This window comes from Protobothrops mucrosquamatus, unplaced genomic scaffold, assembly GCF_001527695.2.
Source record: "Protobothrops mucrosquamatus isolate PMUCROS unplaced genomic scaffold, P.Mucros_1.0 scaffold2316, whole genome shotgun sequence".
In the NCBI taxonomy this organism is placed as follows: Eukaryota; Metazoa; Chordata; class Lepidosauria; order Squamata; family Viperidae; genus Protobothrops; species Protobothrops mucrosquamatus.
In genome coordinates this window covers 107,430-126,799 of record NW_015388400.1, presented here as the reverse complement: position 1 = coordinate 126,799, position 19,370 = coordinate 107,430, and the positions used below count along the sequence as shown (strand labels likewise).

Sequence of the window (19,370 nt, the reverse complement as noted above, 5' to 3'; positions counted from 1 at the left end):
TTTCTCCCCCTTTTTTAGTAATCAAAACAGTTTTGAATTTTCTGGAAAAATAAAGATAAGCACAAGTTTTTTTTAATCCCACCATCTGACTGTAGGAAAAAACTTTAGGAAAGTGCATGTTTAAGTAGTACTTAAAGTAACACATGCTTTGTAAATATGGTATCATGGATATTTCTGGAAATATCTGAGCGGTAGCAAACTCCATGTCTATACCCTGATTCAATCAGAATAATCTCTTAAGGAGGATAGGCTTCCCAATAAAAATCATGCAAAATAAGATTAGAGAAAGAAATTTGTAAAGCTATTAGCAATTGGAAAAGTCGTCAATGTGCTTCATAGGTTTTTTTTTACCAATAGAAGCCAAGATACAAAAGAAGACTCACATCTGTAATCATTTGGAATTGAGAGGCTTGTTCATTACGTAAAATAAACTCTACAAATCACTTGCTGTCTTTCAGTCTAAGTAGAACTACTAATAATACTTTATTATACATCAGTATTTCACAAAAGCAGTATTTTTTCTTAAATACGCATGCATATGAAAGCATCCCCTGAATCTTGGGAATAGGAATAGATAGAAAGAAAAGAGGTAATTGAGAAAGGAAGGACTTTTCAAAGGAAAGCTAGTGTTAATTTCTGAAAGTCTAGGACAGGGGTAGGCAACTTTGGCTCTTTTATGACTCGTGGACTTCAACTCCCAGAATTCCTGAGCCACCTAGACTTAAAATACCAGTAATTAACGGCTGCAACAAACAGCCAACCTCAAAACTTCATTAAAAGAACTAACCTTAGGACAGTGGTGGCGAACCTATGGCACGGGTGCCAGAGGCGGCACTCAGAGCCCTCTCTGTGGGCACGCGCGCCGTCACCCCAGTCCTAGGCCTTCAGCTGGGTTTTATAAAACCTTTTCGCTTTAGGCCTCCACCGCCGTGTACAAAAAAAAAAGGTTCAATCAATCAGTCAATTTCAACTTCTCACGGGAAAAAAAATCTTGCAAAGCTGGAATTGATTGATTGAACTTTTTAGTCCCACCCAGTCTGCTATTACACCACAGCCACGCCCACCCAATGGGCCACACCCACCCAACACCTGACGATGCGTAAGTGGGTTTTGGGTTGCAGTTTGGGCACTCGGGTCTCTAAAAGGTTCGCCATCACTGCCTTAGGATATAATTTTTGAACCAAAGATCAACATAGGAATTGAAACAAAGAACTCAACTATGAGCCTGGGAGACAAAAGAATGGTTTTTTTAAAAAGTTATTCTTTGCCTTCACGTCAAGCACAACTGTCTGAACGATCCAACCACATCGGAGGAATGTAGCAGTCACTCTGACATCAAGGTTTGTTTGGAATGGTTATTTTCATAAAATTGTATGAATTTTATAGAGTTGCAGCTACCCAGAATCTGTACAAAGTTGACAGTCTAGGAATGCTGTAAACAAATAAGTGTCAACAAGTAACAACTGAGGTACAGTGCAGCTTTCAAGATTGGTCTATGGTGAAAAACAATCAGTATCACAAAAGCATCCAGGTGACTGCAGATAGTATGCAGGCTCTCAATTCTGATCCAATCAAGCAAGGTAGTTCGTGTGTCCTTGAGTGAACAGAACCCAGCAGAAGGCACGTACAGTATTATTCATCCTTATATTACTCACCACGAAGATCCTTCTAAGACATGACTGAGATGCTAAAGATTGAACCAAAGTCTTTTAAAAAGAAAGCACCAACAGTGGCCCACCTCCTCTATGGCTCCCTCAGTTAACCACTGTAGCATCTTAAAGTCTAATAATTTAGCAGCTATAATCTTATATAATTCTGCTAAGCCACACCAAAGTTGTGCCTAACACTAAGTCATGAGAGTGGATTTCATGATCATGCTAAAACAAATAAATCACATTACGGTTTAGCGTTATCCATAAATTACTAGCATCAGCTTTCATTAGCTCTCTCTATTAAATTCATATATAATACATTTCAAAGGAACCAATGGCAACCTGCTCATCACACTGTATATTCACGATTCTGTGACTGTTTTTAGTTGGAGATCTAACAAGTGATTGGAGTTGAACCACTGAGTTTTGTGAATGGAGTGACTGTCTGATATCCTCAAGAATGCAAGTAATATTCCAGCCTCCACATAATACTGGCATTCTAGAAGTCCATTCATCAGATACATGGTGTTATCAATGAGTATACTGATAATATGTAAGAAGGATAAGAAATCCTGAGAATCAAACAAGTTGACAATAGTGAGGTAAAGCAGCCTTTAAACTCAAAAAGTATCATGACAAAGTATGATAATGTTAATTCACCACCATAGCAAAGCTACAAAGGACTGGTATTTACCTTGTAGAATTTGAATTCTGTCAAGAAATATTACAGACATTCTGTACTCGATGTCATGAACCTTTGTCTCACCGTTTGTATCTGATTCCCAGTAATTGATAAAATGGATTATGACCTTGATATGTTGTGCATTCATCAATTTCTTAGTCTTTAGGGTATCACAAAACACTTAGTTTTGGTACCAAAGATCAACAAATAACAATTATTAATATGTAGTAAATTTGTACATTGCCCAACCTCCCAACAAACCTTCTCTAAATCTGTATCTCTCTAAAGTTACATTTATTGATTAAATAAGACACATATATTCTTTCATAGCAAGACACAATTAAACATATCCTGCTACACTTAAACCAGAAAACAATGATTTAGAAAAGACAAAATAACAAATAAAAAAACTCTGGTTTCTTCCCAAAGAACTATTAACCAAAGTTTTATCCTTAGATTAGTGTGGGAAGCTTCAGCTCACTGCTAACTTTGTGGTTCAGTATGACTTCTGCAAAGAGACTCCATGTGATCATAAGACTTGCATCACTGAATTAAGTCATGAACCGCTTCAGTCTGAAGTTTCAGCCTGAGCAAATGAATGACCCCATCTTGGCTTATGTTGCAGAAACAGATTCTAGTCCACAAAAGCTTCTGCCACAGCTGCCCTTTTGTGCAGGCTTACTCACAATGAAGCATGAACTGAACTTAATAGGCTTTATTCCAGAATAGGCAGGATTGTGATTCCCCTATAAATTTCTTTCTGTTATGTGATATTGTGGTTTCAGTATTTGTTTTCTGACTGCAAAAGACAAACCCAAGAACCCTTCTGAATTAAAGTACTGTACTGTAAGGAGAACCTGCTGAAGTAATGTAAGCACTGTAAGAAGAAATATTTTTATAATATAGACATGCATACAAAAACCACACTATTCTCCAGAGTAAATATTTTAAAAGGACGAAACCATAGAATCTTAGTCTATTTTTAAGTATAAGATATCCATAGGAAACATAACAGACAACTTGCTGAGTGAAAAGTCTTAAGGTCCTGCCTAGAAGGAAACAAGGCACCTTTTTTACTTCATCACAATGAAAAAAACCCAAATCAAATGAAAAATGATGTTTATGTTTGGCTGGCATATATACATACATATACTCAGAAAAACACATACATACATATCCACACATATATATGTATTCCTTATACATATATGTACGCATACAGGCAGATACACACACACAGGCACATATACACATATACTCTCCTACACACACACAAACTTTAGGCAGTTTTGTCACCCTGCCCAGCACAAAAGAAGCCTCCCCAAATGAAAAAGTGAAACCAAAAAGGGGAAAAAGGGGCAGGAAGGAGAAAACTTTCTCTGAAATTGTACACAAAGCATATCCAAAACATTTTAAGGCGCTCCCTCTGTTTCAAGCACAGAAAGGTGTGTGTGTTGTGTGTGTTTGTACAATGGAGAAGCCAACCTACTCAATGAAGAGGGGGAGCAGCTGCCAGCACCATCATAACCATGTGAAGAACTTTGCCAACTAATTGCACGAAGGCGAAAATTCAACATGAAACAAACAACAGCAAATAGTCGCCTTTGTGTAGTAGTGAAAAGGATGAAACAATTGACTGTTTGATCAGGGGCTGCAGCAAAATTTCACTGCCAGAGGTTTGATATTGAACGTAGTTAAAAAAACAACTTCCAGGGACCATCAAGGTTTTGGAAAAACAGCAGGTTAAGATCTTATGGGACTTCAAGATCCAACAGGCATCTTGCTCATGACATGCCTGGCAGAACAGTTACTGAAAAGAAGAAAGTTTGGTTCACTGACCTTGCTATTCTGGGTCATGCTAGGACTGAGGAAAAACAATTGGAAAAAATTAGAAAATATTGGGACGTGCAGATCAAACTGAACGCTTATGGAAAAAGAAATTTGTTGTTATACCAATCATAACTGGTATATCTAAAAGACTTTCTAGGATGGCTGGATGATTGCGAGAGAAAGGGAGAGATGAGATAGATAGGTAGGCAGATAGGTAGGTAGGTAGATAAACAGACGGATATAGAGATATAGACATAGAGATAGAAAGATAGATAGATAGATGGTAGGTAAGTAGGTAGGTAGGTGGATGGATAGATAGATAGATATAGAAATAGATAAATGGATATAATAGAGATAGATGGATAGATAGAGATATAGAAATAGATAAATGGGTATAGAGATAGATAGATGATAGATAGATATAGATATATATAGAAATAGATAAATGGATATAGAAATAGATATAGAGATATAGAGAGATAGAGAGATAGATAGATAGATAGATAGATAGATAGATAGATAGATAGATAGATATAGAGATATAGAGATATAGAGATATACAGAAATAGATAAATGGATATAGAGAGAGATAGATATATAGAGATATACAGAAATAGATAAATGGATATAGAAATAGATATATAGAAATAGATAGATAGATAGATAGATAGATAGATAGATAGATAGATAGATAGATAGATAGATAGATAGATAGATAGACAGACAGATAGTGATAGATAGCAATAGGTGAGATAGATGAGAGATGAATATAGAGATACACAGATGATAGATCTAATCTATTAATTTTTTAAGTATCCTGCTTTTATTGCTTTTATAAATAACTCCAAAGTGAGGAACATACCCAATAAATCCTTTTCCCTATAACAACAACCCTGTGAGGTGGGTTGGACTGAGACAGGGAGGGACTGGCCGAAAGTCACCCATGAATTCATCAGACATAAACATCCTAATTTTACAAAAATAGAACAAAAACCCACACACCCATCCACCCACCCCCTGCCCTGCTTGGAACTGCCCCTATTCTTAGACCTTAATCATGCTTAAGTCCTTGGTTAGAACCTGAAGGATTAAATTTCCACCAGTCTCAGACTGTGAATCTAACTGCAGAGGATGATGATGATGACATAATAAAAATAGCAGTTTTAATAAGAGCGCCCCAAAGGCCCGGTTTGAGCCCACCCACCCCCCCACGAGTCTGGGCCGGCCGCTTTCCTTCAGGCCAGCCTACCTCGCAGGGCTGTTGTGCAGCGACCTCGAAGGAGCGCTCCGCCGGCCGCCGCGGTCTTGTGAGGCCGGGGGTGGGGAACGGGACCCAGGGAGGACCCCGAAGGAAGGAGGGCGAGGGGGCAGAGCCCGCCGCGACGCCTCAGCGCAATGGCCGGCGCATCCCGCTCCCGACCGGCTGCGATTCCGGCCGCTTCCCGCCATTACCATTCTCTCCTCTGTTCGCAGGCGGCCGCAGCGGGGCTTCCTCGCCTCCCAGCGCCCCGAGTGGAAGGAGGGGAGCGACGGCGACGACCGCGACGCTGCCCGCCGTCCGCCACCATCCTCGTCCCCTCAGCAGCTTCGGCGAGCCGCTTCGCGGAGCGCACCCTACCCCGCTGCTGGAGGCCAGCGCCCGCTCCGTCCCGCCCCGTCCCCGCCTTTAGCCAATCAGAACACGCGGGAGCAGGCGTTGCTCCTTGCGACTGGTTCCCTCTCCCTTTCTTTCTCTCTCTCAGTAAGACGGAGGGAATTTCCATCTTTTCCCTCACCAGCATGCTAGGCTGAACGGTAGCGATAAGTCGTTGGATTGGCTGGCCGGACTCGTTCCTGTTGGGTTAGTGGCTAAAAAGGGAAGAAAGCTCCTCCCAATTGCTTCCCGTCCGCGCTGATTTGATTGGGCGGGTTTTCCCAGGACTCGCCTACCTCGCTTTCTATTGGATAAAAAAACGAAAGAGCGGAGGGAAAAGTGGGCGGGGGCTGTAAAAGGCAAAACGTTACCAAGTCCTCCTCCTCCTGCCCCCGCCTCCAGATTGATGACATCATTCGGAGGAGGGCGGGGCCATGCGCTTGTGCTGATATTGCATATTAATCCGAAATAGGCGCTTATAATTATACTGTAGGATCTTTATTGGGGCATCCTTTGATTTCTATTATTTGTCCCAAAATAATAATAAAAATAAGATACAATTGCAAAGCAAAGAATAAAAAGGGAGGAGCACTTGTTGAGAGGATGCATGCAAATGTCATGAACGCATAAGGGGAGAAAAATGCGTTTAAAATAGGTGGTTTCTTTTTAAATCTATGCAGCTCTTTAGAATGATTTTCATATAGACCCTTCAAAAATGTATTAAAACCTCTGCATAGAATATGTGCCCCGTATACGTTGACAGACAAAATTAAAGGGAACCTAAACTACATATAATTATACTGTATAATAAAATGGGGATGTAAAATTATGGATGGATGGAGAGATGGATAATGAAAATAGATGTAATTTATGTTTTATTTCTGTTTCTAATGTGATTTTTTTTAACCAACGGTTTATTGATTTATTTATTTGATAGATTGAGATGGCTACCTGTCTCATACACATGATGCTGGGTGGCTAACGATTTAAATTAAGAATAAAGTTCAACACAACCAGTGCTGACAGCCTGGGGGATTCTGGGAGTTGAAGTCCACATAGGTCTTCAAGGTGGAGAAAGACTGAGCCAGAGCAAGGGTCCCCAACCCCCGGGCTGCGGCCCTTGGGAACTGAGACACTGAAGCAATGGGCAAGCACACAAAGCTTCATTCATTTGTAGGATTTAGCTTGAGTGCGAAACTATGCCCTCCCATCACTGAAACCATCGCTGCTGGTCTGCGGACCCAAAAAGGTTGGGGACCCCTGATTCTAGAATTCAGACAAATCACTCTGGACTTGCCCTTCCTTTGGTGAAATTGACCTCTGGCAGAAGACCCAAGAACTGTCAGCTAATCACGGTTCACTTGTTCCGACTTCAAACGGATCAACCACTGAGTGTCTCAACGTAAGGAAGGCAAGGTAGCCTTGTTTTCCACGCTCTGTGCATTTTTGTGTATGTAGTCGTAACCCTGAGTCTGTTGGATCTTCTTTCCCAAAACATCCCAGAAGTTGTTTGAAGAGAAGAGAAGGTCTTGGAAGTTGCTATGCTGAGAAAATGGAGAACAAGAAATGACGGAAACATCGGGATCAGGAACAAGAAGCCAGATCTTGGGAAAACGAAGCTGGCTGCATCTGCAGGAGGTCAGGATATGGAAAAAGAGAGGGAGACAACTCTCTCCTTCCACAGGAATTTAGAACAAATCTCTGAAAGCAGAGGTGTCTCAAGAAGGCAGCAAAGCAAAGCTGGTTCTGGGCTGGCATTCATTGGACCCTGTTGGTCATCATCCCCAGAAGACAATGCTTCCAGCAGACAGAGTTGACTCAACTACAAGCCTCTTCTTACAAGATTGAGTAATCGTGGTGGGGTTAAGGGGATTCCGTCATCTCAGACCTCCTTCATTGGACAGGCTTCACCTTTTCAACCCTAACTTTTTTTTAAAAAAAATAATACTATTTTGCTAGCACTTCTGCACCAATGTGATGCCAGTATGCAAATTATTTGGAACAATGCACAGAAAGCATGAGCTGAAAGGTGTCACAAAGGCAACACAAGGTAGCCTAGAGTCATAGAGGTGGGGCATTCAGTCAGGTACCTCCATTCAAGCCAAGAGGGAGCTTTGGGTGTTAGGACTTAGTAGACTTGACTGCAAAGTGCAGAAGTCTTGTTCTCAGGTGGCTTTTCCAAGAGGTCTTGGGGCCACCTCAAAAGCTCAAACAAATGAGGACAACAAAGTGCTGGAGATGCTTCCATGGGACCATTTTATGTTGCCTTTGCTGTTTTAGGACAAGGAGAAGGTACCCATTTTTTTAATTATTCTTTGGCTTGCTAAAACAGTGTGACAAGTAGAAACAATTTGGAGAAGCTTCTAGTTGAAAGAATCAAGGTATCTAACCCAAAAGACGGTTCTAGACCAACCTATATAATATTGTTCAAACTGTTATTATCTGATTTCCAAACAGTCCATCAAAGTTGAATATCAAGCAATGATACACCAGTAAAAGAAATAATACTGTAAAGTGTTATCAGATGAAATGGGTTCCCTTTGTTTGATTCCCAGAGTAAATGTGGGAGCTTCCTTAAGTATTATGCAAACAAACAAAAAATCAAAATATAAATTTCCAAAAATGTGTCCAGACTTTTCAAAATACTGAGAAGCACCAAACCCAGTGCCATCTTTTATTGAAATGATAAAATTAAAATATTTCTTGGTGGGGTTTTTTTTTTTTTGTTTACTTTAGAGAAGCAACCGATGATGCTATTCCCCATAGCCTACAAAAACAGTTCAGAATACCTTTTATTCTACTTCAGGATATTTTCAGGGGTGTATCCCATCCCCTGTGGGCCACTGGGCAAGCTATGTTGGGCAGTCTGAAATTCAGCTCTCTCCTCTGATGAAATTATGTGCTTTTCCTGCAGTTCAGTGGAAAAAATCCTGGCGTTTTCTGGAGCCAAGTGGTACACCCCAGGTTTGGAACCAGTGATAGTCCACGATATTTTATCAGACAGCATTCCAGATATCAGGGACGATGATAGTATGGAAATTACTGCGATGATGCATGAGGGGAAAGAGGACGGTGATCTACTGAACAGCACTTCAGATCTAAATCTAGAAGATGACCCAGATCAGAGCAACATGCCGGTTGATCTACAAGACTACCTGGATGAATGGAAGGGATGTAGTTCATTTCCAGGCCATGACTTCAAAGCCTATGAGACAATAGCGAACCCGATGGATCAGATTATGCAAAACAAACCAAAAGAGATAGGAGAAGAAACTAGAAGTCATTCTGGACCGTCTGGAGAAGAATAAGAAATTAGGGGAGAAGGACAAATCTGCATGAAATATCGGGTCTTAAAGGAGGATTAACAAGAAGATTCTTATGCAAGCTATAACTTTTAGCTCTGAGAAGAAGGGATCTAGGTTTATAAGTGAGTGTTACTTCAGGCTTTGAAGCCCAGTTGGTTAAGGTCCAGAAAATCTTCAGTTTTTTAAGCTTAGAGTGAATCCCAACAAACTATTTATTTGATTATATCTGCAATGCATTTTCATGTCTAACGCTGAAGCTAGAACAGGGATGAGGGACTTTTTCTGCAGAAAGTCCCGTGTGGGTAGATCTTAAGCAGTAGGTGGAGTTAGCTATGCTCTCTTTGTATTTCCTTATCTTTCCGATATTCTTTTTTTTTTTTTTTTTTCCTTTCCTTCACAGCCGACTAGTATGGTTCACGCTCTTCAGAAGTCTAAACTGACTTCATGGAGCTTTGGAAATAGGCATCCTCTGAGGGTGCAGGTTGTGTACCCTTTGCAGATTCTGGATTCCTTCAGTTTCACGGAACCTTGTTGACTGGTTGTTGTGTTGTACTGTCTTTCTACCCTGCCCTTCCTGTTCTTAAATAAACGTTTTAAAAACATTTGAGTCTGTCTAATTCTTCAAAATGCAAGGAAGGTAAGTAAACGCAGACACGCTAAAGAATGCCACAAGAAAAGAAAGGGGAAATAAGATGCGCCATTGTCCTCGTATAAAATATTGATAAGGACAATAGGCTTCTATTCTGTCAGAAGATTTGAAACCGTATTCTTTACACCTGAATGGAAACAGACAGACAGACAGACGGACAGACAGACAGACAGACAGACAGACAGACAGACATAGATAAATAGCTCTCTGTCTGTTAACAGACTGATACAAAATGGAAGAATATATCCTAGTTCATACATAATGATAAGATTATCATTTTTAAAAGCTCAGTTTGTTGAATAAGGGGTGTGTGCATGCAGGATCTAAGCCATATTGTTCAGCTGACAAATCACAACATCTGAAGTCACATAATAACACACTAAACCAAAAGGATAATTGCTTAGCATCTGTGACCCACCCTACTGTTGTTTGTGATCTTTTAGTTGAAAGTTTGAAGAATCAAGTTCGGACCCCTTTTCTTTGAAAAGTTTCTCACTACGATTTGAAGAAATGATCCGCTCGCTCCATGTTTAATGGTGTCAACAATTCTGAATTCCACAAAATTAAGAAAGTCTCCCACAATCATATTTGGGGGGTGGGGGTGGAAATCCTTTAGTGCCCCAAATCTCATTTTTTCAAAAATAAATACCTCACCATAACATCAAACGACCTATTTTGAGGTCCTGTAGCTACAACAGCTGAAAAAGAATTGTGTTGGAATGGAAATTACCAGCCAGAATTCTCAGAAATTTAAACAACAATGAGACATTTATGCTAGCACAATTCTATTCTTAGATGGTAGCAGCTATTTTAAGCCATTTTATCTTTTGCTGATAGATTGGATTAGAGACTGGTAAATCAAAAAGTTCTTGGCTACTGGTTTTTTTATTAGTTTTGACAGGAAGCAGTTTGAATGTTATATTTATAGCCAAAAAGCTGGCTGCTCACATATTAGTAGAGCTTATTTCAACCATGACCTGCTTCACAGGCAATAACTGATAAATATTAATCCTTTAAAATGCAGACACTGGATGGAGATTCTTTCCTTCATTTCCATTTACTTTAACAAACTCAAGGGGACCTGATGGATCTGGGTAAATTGTAGCCTAGAAATATCTCTCATTGGTGACATCTTCATGGGGATATATTTAGGAGAAGCCTGACTTGGTGAGCCCTCGGCAAAAGGCAGATGATCAAACAAAAGAAAAATGCAGAAAAAACAAAATGCAGAATAACAGAAGAGTTGGAAGAGACCTCGGAGGTCTTCTAGTCCAACCCCATGCTCAAGCAGGAAACCCTATACCATTTCAGACAAATGGTAGTCCAATTTCTTCTAAAAAACTTCCAGTGATGAGGCACCCACAACTTCAAGCAAGTCGTTCCACATAAAGCCCACGGTGAGTTGTCCTTACTTGGATAGGTCCTCTAAGACTTATTTATCTGACATGTTCCTAGAACTAAATGAACTCTCTTTGAAATAAACATGTGATGTAAAAGCCTGAAATATGCTTCAGATTCTATCATCATCATCATCATCATCATCATCATCATCATCATCATCATCATCATCATCATCATCATCATCATCATCATCTAAACATGATGAATATAAAGTATTTCCATTCTGTCCACTTGTTGAGTTTTTGGAGCTGCTTATACAGTATTTTTTTTTCAAAGATCAGTAGACACAATCCCTAAGAACAAAGAAGCCTAAACAGTACAATACATGTGAGATAAAATGATAGCAATCCATCGATCTTAAACGTTTGCAAAAATCCGTGTGTCCTTCGTCAGTTTCTGGAGTCCTGGTTCTTAGCTCCATAACTCCAGACATTTCTGGCTGAAATTTTTCATGGAAAAGTAGGAAAATAGGTGACTGGGGCAATCAATGCATAGACCAGCTTCACTATTACATTTTAAGATTGCTATTCTCAATGTTGACCAGATTATTGGGAGTGTGCCCAGACCTTGTCCTCACATCAAGGAACCAGGTATCCTATTTCAAAAATTCAGACTCCTCATGTATTTTTGTAGTAACCATCTTCTTAAAACAGCACAGATGAAATTAAGAATGAGGAAGCTCAGCTAAACTTCCTTCATTAGAATAAAATAGAGAAGTTGACCAAGATATCTAAAGTGAAACTCAATGTTTATTGTCTCTTGAGATCTCAAAAGGAAGGCAAAAGTGTTGCTATCGTCGCGTTTTAGAAGCAAGAGCTTCAGAACATATCAAATAATTTCCAGAATTCTATCAGGTCAGGATTTTGTATGTCTTAATTAAGAGTAGGCAAGTTTCAAATTTATGGGATATGCTTGCTTAGGACTTAGGACTATTCCTAACTGTATTGTTTTGTCTGTTAGAGTCTGTTAGAGAGCCAGTAGGCTAGATGGCTGTGAGAGAGTTCCATCCATTGTGTGTTTTGTGTGAACTCAATCCACTGCAACTTATTCAACTTATGCTGGAAAACATGTCTGAAAAGCTTTGTGTGATATACTGACAGCTTTCTCAGGTAGACCAAATAAGAACCATGACCAGACGAGATAATTCTACTTTATTGTAAGGCTACATTAACTAAATCTTGCAAGTTTGATAGGATAAATCTCCCTGCTGATCTTCTATAGCCTGGGGATAATTTTTTTTTTCTGCCTGTTATGGATCTGCTAGTTATGTCCTCTCTCATCTGATCATTCCCTAGACAGCAAATAGAGTAGAGTAGAACAGAACAGAACAGAACAGAATAGAATCACAGTGTTGGAAGGGATCTTGGAGGTCTTCTAGTCCAACCCCCTGCTCAGGCAGTAAACCCTATACCAGACAAATGGTGGTCCAGTCTCTTCTTAAAAACTTCCAGTGTTGGAGCATTCACAACTTCTGAAGGCAAGTTGTTCCCTTGATTAATTGTTCTAACTGTCAGGAAATTTCTCCTTAGTTCTAGGTTGCTTCTCTCCTTGATTAGTTTCCATCCGTTGCTTCTTGTCCTGTCCTCAAGTGCTTTGGAGAATAGCTTGACTCCCACTTCTTTGTGGCAACCCCTGAGATATTGGAACACTGCTATCATGTCAGTTTTTCTTTCTTCTTTTCTTTCTTCCTTCCCATCTCCCAAGGTCACCTAGCCATCACCCACCACTATACCTACTGATTATATTTGTCTCTGGAAGCTTTACGATGGATGAAAAGCAGGGCTGCTCAGGAGCAGAAGAAGGACATCAAGATTTAGCAGAGACATCCAAGCCTCCTATGGTCATCCCTTCAGGTGAAGAGGATGATTATGAAATCATGAACTCATTACAAGCACCCCAGGAAGCAAAAGAGACCACCAACCAACCAGGTAAGCAATTTTAAAAGATAGGCAACTTGCTGTCCTCCAGAAGTTTTGCATTCCAAATTCCATTAGCCCCCCCCCCACCCCACTGGAAAGGTACTCCAAGAATCCAACACAACAGCCTACCTATGGTTCTGATTCGGCTCAATACTGAATTTGAATGTACTGGCCTTTTTACAGAGATTGAAGTTCATTTATATACTCCAGAAAGCTCGGATTTAATGAATGGGGATTTGACAAAACCAAGTGAAATCTAGAAAGGAACAAGACAGGGGTGTCATTTATCCCCTTTCTTCTTTATCTTGGTGATGGAACTGCTAAACAGGGACATTAGACAAGAGAACAGAGTAAAAGGATTATAAATTAAAGCACATAAGTATAAACTTCATGCTTTTGTTGATGACTTGGTTTTGGTTTTGCAAGACCCGCTAGAGAATATTGAATATGCTATGAGGAAGAGTAAAATATTTGGAGAAATGGCGGGTTTGAAAATAAAGATAAAAGGATGATTCTGCTCAATATACTGCATGCATCCAGCAGTTATGATTTGTAAACTGTGGTTTATAGCTTAACTCAGTGTAGTCTATTTCAAATTTCCCCTAGCATTTCAGTGCTCTAAAGATAATATCAAATATCTTTATTACAATCTTTGACCCTCCTTTACAATAAGAGTACAGTAAAAAGGAGAAATAGTTTAATACAGCAGTTAGTTATTAGGGAAAAGGGAAAATAGTCATAGGATAATAAAACAGCATATCTAATTAAAACTTTAAATATGGAGAAAAATATTTGACGACCTGATACATCAGTATAACGTTAGGGTCCCTTCAAAAATAATAAGCGTACAATTTATCTGCATCACCCTTGTATTTGGAAATGATTGAGGTGATCAGACATGTGTTGGAGCATCATAGAAAGAGCACTAGGTGGGAATATAAATTAGAGTTTCTACTTCCCTGGTACCACATGGGCAGTGTCTGTAACTAAGGGTCTTATGGAATCTTTCCTCCAGTAAAGCTGATGATAGGGGATCAAATCAAAATCTAGAAAACGCCCATCTATATTGGCTTGGTGTTAAACCGCCTGGGTATCCTGCGTGATCTAAAGATAATAGAAAGTTTACAATCCATGCCATAATTCTAAATCAGCACATTGACTCTAATTTTAGGTGAGAAAAGTCCCAATTCTTCCATGACAACTAAAGAACTTCAGGAATACTGGCGGAATGAGAAACGGAGCTGCCGAGAAGTCAAGGTGCTTTTTGAAATCCCATCAGCCAAAATTGTAGAGAAGGCTTTCTCTAAATATGTGGTAAGCTAATATAACAAAAGAGTGGTGATGATGATGATGATGATGATGATGATGATGATGATGAGGAGGAGGAGGAGGAGGAGGAGGAGGAAGATGAACCAGCCTAGGGTTTGAAGCAACCTCTGTTGACCTAAGATTGCTCAGATCTCTAGCTAAATAATTCCCTTTCATTGGTTGAGTCAATCACAACTCTGATAACTTCACTAAGGCTGGATAGTTTTATTTGTTGTACTAAATCATGGTGAAGAATACAATGGTTAGGTTAACACCACATTATAAGCCACAAATATAATGATTATAGCAATTACTGGATTAAGCTACATAACATCTTAGCACAAGCATTGTGGTTTTGAATAGGGTGGTACCCCAGCTGTAAACCATAGATTACAGTACAGCATTATGTGTGACCCAGTAATTCACACAAAGTACTAAGCCATGAGTACTTTGATCATGGATTGTTGAATAAACCACAGGACGTAAGTTAACACCTAAGATTAAACCATCTGCCACGGCGAGAAGCCAGCGTATTGTGCTAAACTAAAACTGCAAATATTACAAGTCATACAACCCATATTCAGGGTAACTTCCAGACGACTCGCTCCCCTCTTCCATCTGACATTCCTAAAATATTTTGCTTGTGTATCCCTTCTAGAAGTACCAAATCATCATAATCCAGACTGGCAGCTTTGACAGCAACGTGTCAATGATTGAACGCCGGTATTCTGATTTCGAAAAGCTGCACACGAGCCTGTTTAAGGAGTTTTATGACGAAATGGAAGACCTTGTCTTTCCCAAAAAGATCCTGACTGGCAATTTCATGGAGGAGGTCATCCTGGAGAGAAAACTCGCTTTCCAGGATTATTTGCGAATTCTGTACTCCATGGAATTCATCAGGACATCTCGGATGTTTATTGACTTTTTAACGAGGCCTGAGCTGGAAGAGGCCTACAGCTGCCTTCGGGGAGGACAATACACCAAAGCGTTGGAAGGTCTTCTGGAGGCCGTCGCTTTGCTAGAGAAGCTGACAAGGCACCGGCCCATTCTGTTGGTTCCCACCCTCTGCGCCATCCTTGTATGTCACAAAGATCTGGAGAACGTCAAAAGCGCCTTCGAATTTGGAGAGAAGGCCCTACAGCGCTTAGAAAAACAAACTGGTCACCGGTACTACCTGCCACTGCTGGAAACGATGATCTCCTTAGCATATGAACTTGGGAAAGACTTCCTGTTCTTCCAAAAGAAGATGGAAGAGAGGAAGGCCAAAAAGCTTCCGCAGAAAATGTTGACACTGAAGGAACTGATAGTACAGGAATACGTATAATGAGGAGAAGAGAGGGAGAGAAATAGAATGCAGATTTTGATGAGACAGGAACGTTTTCCCAATAGAGAGACTGAAAGATATTGGGAACTTAGAGGGGGAAAAAAATATGAGGGAACATGATTTGTTGTGTGCAGAAAGCAGAACCTTTTGCTGGTTCTTCTTATGATAAAATTCAGAGATCACCCAGTGGAGACATTTCAGAGCGATCCAGAACTATTTTGTATAAGTGTTCCCTTGGACCTAATAAATGTGCGACACTTCCATTCAAAACCAAGGTTGACACTGACATATTTCCAAAATTTAAGTTTTCTTTCTTCCAGGGACAAGTTATGTTTGGACAGTAAAGTTGAAATGAAAGGCATCCAACTCTGCAGTTGAGACCTATTGTCTATATGTCTGTACCCTTATGGCAGGGGTACCCCACCTAAAAGTCCCAGGAATGTAAGTGGCCACTGGAAACTTGGGGTACAACTCCCAGAGTCCTTGCAAAAATTGCCTTCAAATTCTATTTTTAATCCAGCTGAGGGAGGAACAATTAAAGACGCTAGCGGCAATCTTGTGAACTAGGTTGAATTGATCTAATATAATTCTAATCCCATTTTAAGGGATAAGTCAAATTAAATCAGGTTTAGATTTGTGTCTCGTCTTGGAGCATGCTGCTTAAAGACCAAGGACAGAGATGTGTAAAGAAATTGTGAGGGCCTCAGACATCATGATGGTGTACCTCCTTTGTACCCAGTCACAGGTACAGACATAAAAACAGTGTGATGGGCTTGTTTAACATTTGATGGATGGGTAGGAGGCATTTTCATGTGTCCTACAGCAGTCCATGTGGCTAATTTATGATTCACCAATTGTGCAAACCCAGGAAAATGTCCCATATCAGCAACTGCATTAACTGTGTTGTGTGAATGCATACACACCCTTGGTTGTATCGTGGTAAGCAGTATACTAATATAGAGGTAAACTGTTTGCTTTGATTCGATTTTTAGGGGTTTTTTGTGTGTCGGCACTTCAGAAGCTTCCGTGAGCCCTCGTTGAGGGTGTCAAGACAAAATGCAAATCCTATGCTATTTCATCTCAAAAGAGACAGGAGATGGCTAGCATCTGCCTGATGTTTTATAGAAACCTCCAATGACACATTCATGAGCATGTAACATCTGGGTGGAACAGTTTGAACATCTTCTGGGATCTGTGTTACAAGTTATTAATGTTGGAGCTCATTTTCACATCCGTTAAAATTACTGGGAATAGAGATGCCCTACCTTTGATGGTAAAGATCTCGAAAACATACCATGAATACTGTTAGATAGATGCCCGCTAAACCAGAAATCAAGGCCAAGAAGTCTGGAGTAACCCAAGAATATCTAGGTCGGTATTTCTTCACCTTAGCAACTTTAAGGCGTGTGGGTCCCAACTCCCAGAATTCCCCAGGCCGCCACCGCCATCCGGAGCAGGAGCCCCACCCAGCAGGAGCCCCACCCAAAGGAGGCGAAGCGGCCGACTAGCAAGCTCGAGTAGAGGTGGTAGAGCAGAGGTCACCAACCATTGTCAATTGGTGGACTGGAAGAAAAGGGAGGGGGGAGCATTTTACATGCGTGCATGCACACATGGAGCTGTGAGCACGCATGCACTGCAAATAGGGTGGGGCTAGGGCCTGCTTGATACTCACAAGCCCTGCCCTGTTCTTGCATGGTGCAGCGCCTTGTATCTGCACCCCGCAGCGTGGCAGCAGCCATTTTTGCGCCTTGCAGCACGGTGGCCCATTTTTATGCCCCCGGTTTTTGCGTGCCAGAGGTGGCACTCAGAGGCATCTCCCTGCCCCCCCCGAGGGCACCACAATGCTGATGCAGCCCTGGCACTTTGCAATAAATAAGTGGGTTTTGGGTTGCGGTTTGGGCACTCGGTCTCTAAAAGGTTCGCCATCACTGTTCTATTCTCTGTTCTATGAATTCAGGAGTACATGTTTCTCTGGATAATGAATTTATGGCGCCACTAGATGGTGCTGCCACATTGAATGCCATCTGTAGTTCTAGGAGCCTGTCATAAATCCAGCCTCTTTCTTCCTCTTTTAGAAAAAAAGCTAAACTTGTTATTTTTATTTTTTTTAAAAAAATGAAACAATTGGAATTGAGGCTTACAATTCAAAAAACAGGCCATTTACATTATTAAGGATTTAAATTTGAAAGAAAAAAAATACACACCCAAAAACAATTCCACTGCGCTCTTTGGATTGAAGAATTTACCTTTCTAGTCATCCTTGAGGACAATTTAATATCTCCCTTTATCACGAGGCTGTATGAGCCCGGCTGGAGAGAGCTGAAAGGGAAAATATTCTTGCAGACTTTTAAACCTGGTGAGTTCAAAGCCAAAGGCACAGCTGTGCTTCCTTCCTTATACTGCCATTTCCTCCTGATCAAAAGGAAGCAAAGTAAAACTTGAAACTCTTTAAAGAACTATCAGATAATGAGGGGAGGAGAAGAACAAAAGCGAACTCTTTCTCTTTCTCTTTGCATGATCCAGAGGACAGTTGAAATTCAGTGTATTTCCTAGCTGACTTTTTTTGCTGGAATCAGAAGTTGCCTGAGATCGTTAACTGAATGTTGAGAATCCAGAAAGTCTAGATCAGGGGTGTCCGTCCTTGGCAAATTTAAGACTCGTGGACTTCAACTCCCATAATCCCCCACTATGATAAGCTGGGGAATTTGGGGGGTAGAAGTCTGCAAGTCTTAAAGTTGGACACCCTGGATCCAGATGAAAGCAGCATCAATCTGTCACCGTAAGGAGGGTCTATCTGCAGTAGACTGACCTTGATTAGTTTCCATCCATTGTTTCTTGTCCTGCCTTCAGGCGCTTTGGAGAATAGCTTGACCAACCCTCTTCTTTGTGGCAGCCCCTGAGATGTTGTAACGCTGCTATCATGTCCCCCCTCGTCCTTCTCTTCATTAGACTAGACATCCCCAATTCCTGCAACCTTTCCTTATATGTTTTAGACTGCAGCCCCCTGATCATCTTTGTTGCTCTTCTCTGCACTCTTTCCAGAGTCTCAACATCCTTTTTATATTGTGGTGACCGACACTGGATACCAAGGCATTGTAAAGTGGTATTAACACTTCACATGATCTTGACTCTATCCCTCTGTTTATACAACCAAGGATTGTATTAGCTTTTATGGCTGCCGCTGCACACTGCTGGCTCATGTTTAAGTGATCGTCCACTAGGACTCCAAGGTCCCTCTCACAGTTACTGTTTTTGAGCCAGGTTTCGCCTACACTGTACTCGTACCTTTGATTTTTCCTTCTTAGGTGTAATCAGGGCTTTTTTTTCCCTCATAGAATGCCCAGAACGGAGTTCCGGCACCTTTTTTTGGATGGAACCTTGTAGGGTAGGCAAGGCGGGTTGTATGACATGTGTGAGTTCTGGCACCTTTTTTGTTTGCAAAAAAAGCACTGGGTGTAACACCTTGTAACACCACATTAAAATTCATGTTGTTGGATAGGGCCCATTGTTCAAGTCTGTCAAGATCTTTTTGGATCTGGAGCTTGTCTTCTGGGGCGTTGGCTATTCCTGCCAGATTAGTGTTGCTTTTCCACCTGTTCCTCAAGGTTATTCCTTCTACTCATTACAACGGCAGTCCCTAGTGGGTGACACCCAGAGCTGGCTTCTC

At 40.8% G+C, this 19,370-nt stretch overlaps 1 protein-coding gene across 1 annotated transcript; it reads left to right on the top strand.

Annotated features, from left to right (window-relative positions):
- Positions 1–12,917: 12,917 nt before the first annotated feature.
- SNX20 (sorting nexin 20) lies at positions 12,918–15,715 on the top strand. The gene is made up of 3 exons (XM_015824660.1): positions 12,918–13,080; positions 14,243–14,385; positions 15,038–15,715. The coding sequence occupies exons 1-3, from the start codon at positions 12,918–12,920 to the stop codon at positions 15,701–15,703; spliced, it is 972 nt and encodes a 323-aa protein (XP_015680146.1). The 3' UTR covers positions 15,704–15,715.
- Positions 15,716–19,370: the final 3,655 nt, after the last annotated feature.